The following is a 10,035-nucleotide window of genomic DNA, read 5'->3' as shown; positions in this document are numbered from 1 at the left end:
GGCTCTGGCCCATCCCGCCTTCACCTCCTCCTCATCCAACGGCTCAAACCACTGTCTCGAAAAATATGCCAAACCACTGTCCAGACCGTCTCCAACTAACGCATGACCAGCAACCGGTAAACCCAAAATATAGCCAACATCCTCCAAAGTCACTGTCATTTCCCCTTGTCTCATGAAGAAGGTGTTGGTCTCGGGATGCCACCTCTCCACAAGTGCTGTGACAAGCCTCGCATCATTCTGCAAAACCACACCCGGATTTGTAAACACACCAAAACCAATGCTATGCAACAAGTCCTTCTGTGCATCAGATAAAATCCACCTACGCATGTTTCTGTTCCCACAATAACACTCCAAAGGACCCCACTCATGTCCCTCCCAAACATCCGAACTCACATGATAGGATTTATCAAAGATAATGTCATGACTAAATGGACCCGATAATATGTTATCCATCTTGAAACAATAAACACACAATTTAATGTTAATTACTTCCACATTTAAAATTGACCGTATAATGTACAAGAACCAGAATGAACAAAATTTAGGCCTTGTTAATTCAAATCTCAACCAACACATATCAATCAATCAACAACATTACGGAATCAAGACATTCTCACAAATACGACACAACCACAATCAACAACATTAAACAAAACGCTACCAAGACATTCTCACGTTACAAATTCTTACACAACCACAACCATCAACATTCGACAAAACGCAACCATTGCGATTAACTAATCACGATCAAGCGGACACAATCATCACCATTAACCTAGAATACGCACAAACCAGATTACGCACAAAACCATTACTGCCCTCAATTGTAAATCAAAATACACACAAATTAGAATACGCACAAAAACTGGAACAAATCACGATCAACCCAATCACGATCAACCATTACATCGCATAACTCAGAATACGCACAAACGAATCAGAATACACACACACGGATTGACGAAACTGATTATACATACAAACGAATCAGAATACGCACAATAATGTGAAGCAAGGGATACACACAATAATACCCGAAATCAACCCACACAATATACGCACATATTATATAATTATTCACAATCAAAACAGTTGAAGAACCCAAACCCTAAAAACCCGAAATCATCCCTAATTGCAAATAATTTACGAACCTTGGAATGAGAAATCAACGAAGAAGGATTGATTTGGGTTGTAATCGCCTCAAAGTCGCCGAAATCGTCTGGAATAAAACTGGCTTTAAAGATTGAATTGGATTGTGTGAAATAACTGATAAAAGGATTCGTTTCTGGGTAAAACTGAGAACACGTCCTTCCGCGTATATTATTAGCGGAAGGCATTGAAGGGTTTTCTGGTCATTACCCGCTCCGCGATAAATAAGCGCGGAAGGAGTCACTTTTCGCGGAAAAAAAGCGCGGAAGGACGATTTTTTTTTTTTAATCCTGGCTGTTGGATTGTTCAATCAACAGCCAGGAGATAGTGTGTTGGTTTAGGGTCCCCTGACACATGATTGTCAGGGAACATGACCCATTTTTCATTGACCTCAGTCGACACCAAAAAAAATTAAAAAGAAGTCGACCATGTCCATATCCATAATTAGTTGAAGTACTTATTTAACATGCGTGTCATCACATGTACTTGAACTTGACGTGTCATCTCCGATATACATTCACATTGTACAAACATGTCATTTCATAAACCCAATCTTCATCAGACCAGACAGCATCTACATTCTTGTTTTAATATAATCATATATAATATATAATACATTTTTTCTGTAATGAAGATCTATGATAATTTACAAAACTGAAGAAAACAAGTTGCAATAGGACCATACTACTCCTTAACACACACAGATAGATACATATATTTGTATGTATTTATTCTCCTTATCCAATAGTACCTACTCCATTTTATTTTTTAATCATCAAGACAAAATCTTATTAACTGTCCTTTTCAAGAAGCTGTGTATAATGTGATTTATATAGACTTTTTGATCATGGGTTATTTTTGTATGTATAAATAAAGCTCAAATTTGTATGATTTTGGGTTTCTTGTTCTAAATTTTTGATTTTTAGTGGTGGGTTGTTTGTTAAATTGCAAATTTTTAATCTTTTTGCAGGTGGGTGATCAGATTTTCAAGAAAGTTGCAAATCTTTGAGGTAATAAGTTTGTGTTTTGGTGGTTTTTGTGTAAATGTATAGCTCAATTATTTAACATTTTGGGTTTGTACTTGCAAAATTTTCAATTTTTGGTTGGTGGGTCATTGGTTAGATTACAATTTTTTTAGTCTTTTTCCAGGTGGGTGATCAGATTTTCAAGAAAGTTGCAATCTTTGAGGTAATAAGGTTGTTTTTTGGTGGTTTTTGTGTATGATCTCTTATGGGTTTCTTGAAAAGATTATAAGTTTGTACAATCTTGAGGTAAAAGTTGTGTTTTGGTGGATTTTTGTGAATGATCTCTTATGGGTTTCTTGAAAAGATTGTATTTTGTTTGATAGTTTGATTGGAGATTGGTTGATTTTGGTTAAAAGGGATGTGTTCGATTTTGTTGGGGAGATGTTGAAACATGTTGTATTAATTTGATTTGAGGTGCTTAGGATGGAATTGGAAATGCATAGATCGTAGTTGGATTTTTTGGTTTTAATTCGATGTTTTCGGAGAAAGGGGAAATGGCTATAGCTAGCAAAACCAGAAGTATGATTGAAGGTTTTGTTAAAGATGGATCATTTAAGTGGTTGGCTAGAAGCCGGAATTCATTTGATGAGGACTTTGAAGAAATGGGAAAGTCTTCATCGGATACAAGTAATTGGATTGCAGAGCTATCTCCGATAGCAAATGCTATAGTCCGAAGATGCTCAAAGTGAGTATTTTTTTACTTGTTTTCTGTTTCCTGGCTTCTTTAAGTACCTCATCATGCTTGATGAATATTTTGTGTCATACTTGTTTATATGTAGAAAATGTAGTATTGTTATGGGTTTCTCTTTTTTCTGCTAACTGGTCTTCTTTTTGGAATAATAAAACACAACTGATTCAGAATACTAGGTCTTTCTACAAGTAAACTTCGGGAAATTTTTGATGATGAAGCTCCTGATGGTATAAAAGAGTCATCACAATATGCGCGCAACTTTTTGGAATACTGCTGCTTCAGGGCTTTGGCCATGTCTACAAAACTTGATGATTATTTGGATGATAAATTGTTTCGACGCCTTACATTTAATATGATGATTGCTTGGGAGTTTCCAGCTGCTTCTAGCAAATCGATCCCAACTGTATGCACAATTTTTATATTTTCATTATGTTGGATTAATTTAGGAACTAGTGCTTCGATTATACTTCTTTTTAATTGGAGTATTCTTCATCCTTGCAAAGATAACGGTCATCTAATTGTAACCTGTGTCTTCTCGTTGTTATTATTGCATGACCTTTTATTATTTGTTACAGATAGATGAAGATGCTAGCGTTGGGATGGACGCATTTTCTCGAATTGCTCCAGCAGTGCCCATAATTTCCAATGTGATTATTAGCGAGAATCTGTTTGAGGTTCTTACCACGTCAGCTGGTGGCCGGCTACAGTTTTCCTCCTATGATAAATACCTTCTTGGATTGGAAAGGTACAGAAACTGCTCCCGCGTCTGACTTTTTATTTGATTATTTATTATTTTGTTATGATAAAAATGATTGTAGATTTAGCCGGCTGTCTTTCTCTATATAGGTAGTTTTCTAGTATTGCTGATGATTTTGTTGCCCGAGCTTTGGTTTTTAGTGCATTAAATAGTTTGTTTTCTATTTAGTAGAAAATATTTTACAAATCTTTCACATGTACGATGCACTAGCTTAGTTAAAGAATGCTTCTTGATTAATGATGTTATTATCTGTATTGTGAATTTTATTAACAGTAAAAGTTGTTTATATTAAAAAACTAGACGTCTGTGTATAAAGAAGTTTTTCTTCTTCTTGCAGTTGTTTACCCCAAATATAGTTATGAGAATCACCAATGATCATTTAAGTGGTTGAGTCAATCATAAACAATGGAAAGTATTGATAAAATAGTAGCAGCTTCATAACAATATTATCTTCTAGAACACTCCCATGTCCTAATTAGTGATTCTCTGGATTCTAGGACTTGCTTCTTTATCTTAGATTCTTAGTGAAAGCTTTGTAGTAGCTCTTGTCTGTTGGTAGTCAATTCAGCATTCCCTGAATATTGTGATCGTTTGCCTGGGTTATATTAGCTGTATTTAGATAATAAAATAATTTTTTTTAATCGTATTATATATGGCAAGGCATTAATCAAGTTCCCCAATCTTCTTATATAAAAATACACATATATATGTATGTATATTCCTTTTCAGGGGATTAAGAAGATTAAAGTCTCAAACAGAGTCCTCTCTTCTTTCGGCCTTACGATCAGCAAGAGAGGAAAAGATTCTGGAAATAGACGGGACAGTGACTAGCCAACCTGTTCTTCAACACTTGGGAATATCTGCATGGCCTGGTTAGTCACTTTGTTTGAAGTTTGATTTCTGACTTTCAAATATAACTCTACCTAATAAAAGGATACAAGTGATGTCATACTCAGGAGGTTCTTCAGATTATATATATAAATTGTTGCACATATGATTGCAGGTTGGTTGATTTTGACAGATTTGCTGCATATATATGGTTGCAGGTCGGTTGATTCTGACAGATCATGCTCTCTACTTTGAAGCTCACCGTGTCGTATCATATGACAAAGCGAACATATATGACCTGTCTAAAAATTTAAAACAGATTGTTAAAACTGAGTTGACAGGACCATGGGGAACTAGGCTTTTTGACAAGGGCATCTCATATAAATCAAATTCTTTGTGAGCACCATGCATATGTATTTCTCCAGAGTTTTCTATATATATATAAAGTTTTATGCAATGTAGTTCTGGCTAACTTGTAAAAATTATAATTATGAAATGACACTGGTTTTATTGTAATTTCTTGTAGACCAGAGCCGGTTGTTATGGAGTTTCCTGAGCTTAAAGGACACAGTCGTCGTGACTATTGGTTAGCAGTTATACGCGAAATCTTACTTGTACACAGATTCATAAATAAGTTTCAAATAACTGGGGTTGAACGTGATGAGGCACTTATGAAAGCCATACTAGGTATTTTGCGGGTGCATGCCCTTAGAGAAATTAGTTCTACAGTTCCTCTTTGCTATGAGACTCTTCTTATGTTCAATGTTTGTAATCAACTACCGGGTGGAGACTTAATACTGGAAAAACTTGCAAGCATGACCACTAGAAAAGGAGAGAGGACTAATGAAGCAAAAGCTGGAACAGATATGTACTCAATATCAGCACTGTCTATGGCTTCGAATTTAGGGTTTGCAGTTGGAACAAGTATGGATAGTCCTAGCAAGAAAGATCTTGTCGTGGGTGAGATTTCGGTGGGAGGGTTGAGTCCATTGAGGAAGGCAGTTGAGGAATCTAGAAGTAGCTATAAAAAGGTGGTGCTTGCCCAGGCAACAGTTGATGGAGTCAAGGTTGATGGCATCGACACCAATATGGCTGTGATGCAGGTGATTGCTAACATGATTTTTGATTAGTTTTTGTTTGTTTTTAGGTGATAGAGTATAGACTCTTCGCACAATGCAAGTTCAATATTTTTACAATCTGCAGAATGTTAATCATTAAAAAGGACTACGAATATGATGTTTAACAAACTTACAACCAATTACGAGCCCAACTAACTATTTACTTAGGGGTTAGGTCACTGAAGTGGAAACCATATATCATTTTGTTCACCACTCAACGAGGTATCAATTAAATCACTCAAGTCACTGTAAACAGGTACGTCTACATACGTGTTCAGGGAGTAATAATGGCTTTTTTTGGATTTTTACACTTTTTTTTGCATGCTACCACAACCAAATGAAAAGTTGTCAATTTTAGGATCTCTAATCTTTTTTTGAGATTGTAAGAAATTTTTTTACTATTTGTTTTTAATTTTATAGTTCTTTCTCATTGATTTAAATTTTAAAAAAATATCAAAACCAGTTAAATTCTTCTTTCTTTGCACTATACGACCTATATACTTATTTTAATAATTACCCATCAGCCCCTGTATACTGGCTGATGGGTATTTAACCCATTTCCTTGGATATTTACAAGTTCAAAACAAAGATGTATGTACAAAGCAGTTGCTTTCAGCTTCTACTATTGTAGCTGGTACAACGGCAGTTTTCAGCATGCCTGCTATGCTGCTGCCATTTTTACTTATGCGATGCAGGAAGCTTCTTCTTTCTTTCCTTTTTCCTGAAATGTTCATTTTGCATGTTAATGCAGGAGTTACTGTCTCCTGTGTTTGATGTTGGTAATTGGCTGTTGTCTCTCGCATATTGGGAACGTCCTCAGAAGTCTTCAGTATTCTGTTTAGTTTCCTCGTATATCATCTGGAGGTGAGTCACCTACATGAGTTTGTAATTTTTATATTAGTTTATTTTTGACTTATTTAATTTGCTCCATCCCATATGCAAATTTGCTCTAGATTTCTGTCCCTAAAATGGAAGAAGATGAAACGAAAATCATTCATTTTCTTCTTTTTTTTCTTTTTTTGTGGACTTTGTAGTAACCAGTGCCGGTTTTTTATTTTATTTTAAATTGTTCTCTCTCATATCTTTCTATTTATACAATCTTATACTAAATAAAGTTGTTCGAAAAATTTGGGATATAAATAGATTATCACAAGTAGAAATTTAAATTTTTGACTGACCAACAAGATATATATTGCAGGATAACAAGCACAATGATTCTGTATATGTTCACTTAGTTCCATGCTTACTAAAAAAATGCGTCTCAGAGCTTGATTCATAAAAATGTAAAATGTATTTAGTATAAATATGTTTCAATATTAAAAACTTCCCTAGCTATAAGCATGTCAGAAGGCAAGTCAAAAGACTTCAAATATGCACCAGGAAAATCTGTAAAGCTAGATGTCTATTATTGAGCAAGTGTTGGCTGCTTAGGCGGGAAGACTAGGAATTTTGGTGAATGTGGATTGTGGGGCTAATTCACGTTGTCTACATAAATATGAATATTCCTAAAGATTCAGATGATTTTTAATAATATAGTGAAGTATAACTGTACAAGTCACAATAGTATGTAAAGATAATATAAAAAGTGATTTAAACAAAGAAAATAATTAACTTTTATAAATTCAGAGAAAAATAAAGTTTAAAAGATAAATTATAACAAATGTAATTGAATAAATATGCTTATAGGCTTATAGCTGAACTGTAGTGCTACCTACTAAAGGACTTTTCTAGTTTTGTTAAAACTCAAAAAATACTGCAGGTAGCTTAAATTTTTAGCAGGAGTACACTTAAATTTGTAGCAATAGTACAGGTACACTAGTACTAATCAGAAGTTGAGCGAGGGCTTTATCCTTTACTCGTCCGAGGACACGTCTGCCTATGCTGTCTTTTCTATAATAAATTGTGTTCAGTATGTAACTATTTCGGGTTGAATATGATTATTCATCGGCATGTTTATCTTCTCAGTCCTGTTAGTGATAAATATAGAATAGTAAAGAGGCTAGGTGTTTTCTCTGTGCAAAAATAATACTTCTTTTTAATGATGACTTGATGTCTTGAACACTCGCTCACCATGACACAAAGAAAAATCACATTTTGAAATGGAAGTACTCAAATATATTTTCCTTTCAGGGAATGGCTGGGCTATGTCGTTGCATTACTTCTCGTCTTCTTTGCAGTCTTCATGGTTGTTACAAGGTACTGCAGTGAAGGAAAAGTTTCTGAACTCAAAGTTATAGCCCCGCCTCCAATGAACACTATGGAGCAGCTTTTGGCTGTTCAAAATGCTGTTTCACAAACAGAGGAGCTCATTCAGGAAGGAAATGTTGTTCTTCTTAAGCTTCGCGCCTTATTACTCTCTGCTTTCCCACAGGTCTTCGCTTGAAACTTTTAGCGCAAAACTGTTCATATAATTGCCGTATCTACAATTTTAGCCATCACACACACAAAATCACGTAAATCTGTTTATTATTCAGGCAAGTGAGAAGTTGGCTGTTAGTCTTTTAGTAACAGCATTGGTTCTGTTTTTTGTACCCTTTAAATACATCATGTTACTGGCTTTTGTGGGGCTGTTTACGATGTATTCACCTCCTCGGAGAGCACATACAGAAAGATGGATGCGGCGTTTGAGAGAATGGTGGTTCAGCATTCCAGCAGCACCTGTTTTGCTTGACAGAGGTAAAGAAGATAAAAAGAGAAAGTAATTATGTATACATATAATTGTATAAAGAGCACCTGTAGTTATGTATTGTGATGTTTTGAGTATATTTTCTGCATTCTAATAAAATGGTAGTATTAAATGCCGTAAAAAATGAATGAGAAAGATTAGTTTTTTCGTATAAACAAAGCTTGGACTTTACCACAGATCTCAAAATCTAATGTATCATCACGAAATAAATTTGAAGTCGATAATATTTATGACAGTGCCCCGTCGTACAGGAAAATGTTCTGAAGAACGGAGGTTCACATTAAAAACATATTTCGTACCAATTATGAATGCATCGAATATATATGTGCTTTCATTCAGAAAACTAATTGACATGTAAGGGTGTTCTGTATGGTACAGAAATGTTGATATTTGGAGGAAAATTATTTTCGATTTTGGACTAAATTTTGTATCTCGATTCTCTCGTGAATCGCCTTCAGCAATGTACTCTGAATCGCAGAAAAGATCTATCAACAACAGATTTTCTTCGCATCCTTAGAAAAATCGCTAAAAATGTTAATAAACATAAATAAGTATAAAAAATTTGAAGCATTTTGATCGAAATCGACAAAATAAGTTACCATAATATGTAAAACAAATACATTGCCGCGAACTTAAAATTCGCTAAATTTATCAATTGTTTTATGAGGTCAACTTTAAGAAATTTAAATACCAACACACACATTTACGTAGATTAAGTTTCCAATTTAGAGTTTGCGAAATTCAAATTCTCGGTTCGCCAAGTCGTGTCTTGCACGAGTTTTTTTGGATATATGGCATTAATATCTTGTGAACTTATTGCATCCCAGAGTAAAGTTCACAAAATTGCAGAACATAAATTGAAATAGAGTTCTTTATTTGCAGCAATAAATAAATTAATATTTTTTGCTATAATATTGAAAATGAAAATTGACATCAAGAAGTACCACAAGTCCATAACTCACAAAATTAAAAACTCCAGCAGATAAAATTGAGGAGCTAAATTTGAATACAACACTTATTTCTGCAGCAGAACAAAAAAATCTTAGAACCTAACAAAACTGAAATTTCTCTTTAGCTAAATCTCGAAAAATAATTTATTTGTGTGAATAAATAAAGGATTTTATGAATTTTTTCGAGAACATATTTGATCATTGAAAATGATCAAGAAACTCTTTCAACCCTTCCAATGCTGGATAAGATGAAAAAGATCTGATATAAGGCATGAAGTACATGGGATCATGTTGATTATAGGTATAGTAAGGTTGATTTGATCATGGGATCACACACACAAAATCACATAAATCTGTTTATTATTCAGGCAAGTGAGAAGTTGGCTGGTAGTCTTTTAGTAAAAGCATTGGTTCTGTTCTTTTTACCCTATGAATACATCATGTTACTGGCTTTTGTGGGGCTGTTTACGATGTATTTGTTGAAGAGTATAAGATCCTGTCGGGGCCTTCCTCTACCCCCTTAAGGTTTTAGTGCAACTGGTTACTTAACATGGTATCAGAGCTCGGTTTATGGAGGAACTTGGGTAGTGTTGAAGAGTATACGATCCTGTTGGGGGCTTCCTCTACCACCTTAAGGTTTTAGAGCGACTGGTTACTTAACAGTATTCACCTCCTCGGAGAGCACATATGGATGCGGCGTTTGAGAGGATGGTGGTTCAGCATTCCAGCAGCACCTGTTTTGCTTGACAGAGGTACTTGGACTTTTCCACCACTGTTTCTTGATTGCGTCCTTCATTGATCAAGAACAAATTTACTGACATTAAATTGTGT

General features: G+C 34.9%; 1 protein-coding gene across 5 annotated transcripts; it reads left to right on the top strand.

Annotated features, from left to right (window-relative positions):
- The first annotated feature begins 1,688 nt into the window (after positions 1–1,688).
- LOC141671186 (uncharacterized) lies at positions 1,689–8,389 on the top strand. 5 transcript variants are annotated; one of them, XM_074477343.1, is made up of 12 exons: positions 1,689–1,869; positions 2,120–2,159; positions 2,299–2,337; positions 2,597–2,859; positions 3,034–3,268; positions 3,441–3,610; positions 4,352–4,494; positions 4,669–4,846; positions 4,977–5,553; positions 6,320–6,432; positions 7,699–7,939; positions 8,043–8,389. In XM_074477343.1, exons 4-12 carry the CDS (start codon positions 2,648–2,650, stop codon positions 8,268–8,270), a joined length of 2,097 nt encoding a protein of 698 aa, XP_074333444.1. In that variant the 5' UTR covers positions 1,689–1,869; positions 2,120–2,159; positions 2,299–2,337; positions 2,597–2,647; the 3' UTR covers positions 8,271–8,389. The 5 variants fall into 5 exon arrangements, with proteins under 5 accessions (XP_074333444.1, XP_074333441.1, XP_074333446.1 ...); XM_074477340.1 differs by having other exon boundaries at positions 2,498–2,859; XM_074477345.1 differs by lacking the exon at positions 1,689–1,869 and adding an exon at positions 1,912–2,009.
- The last annotated feature ends 1,646 nt before the right edge of the window (positions 8,390–10,035 follow it).

The sequence above is a fragment of the Apium graveolens genome, chromosome 7, assembly GCF_009905375.1.
Source record: "Apium graveolens cultivar Ventura chromosome 7, ASM990537v1, whole genome shotgun sequence".
Lineage (NCBI taxonomy): Eukaryota > Viridiplantae > Streptophyta > Magnoliopsida > Apiales > Apiaceae > Apium > Apium graveolens.
The sequence above is the reverse complement of the archived record's forward strand: the minus strand, read 5'-3'. Positions and strand labels throughout refer to the sequence as shown.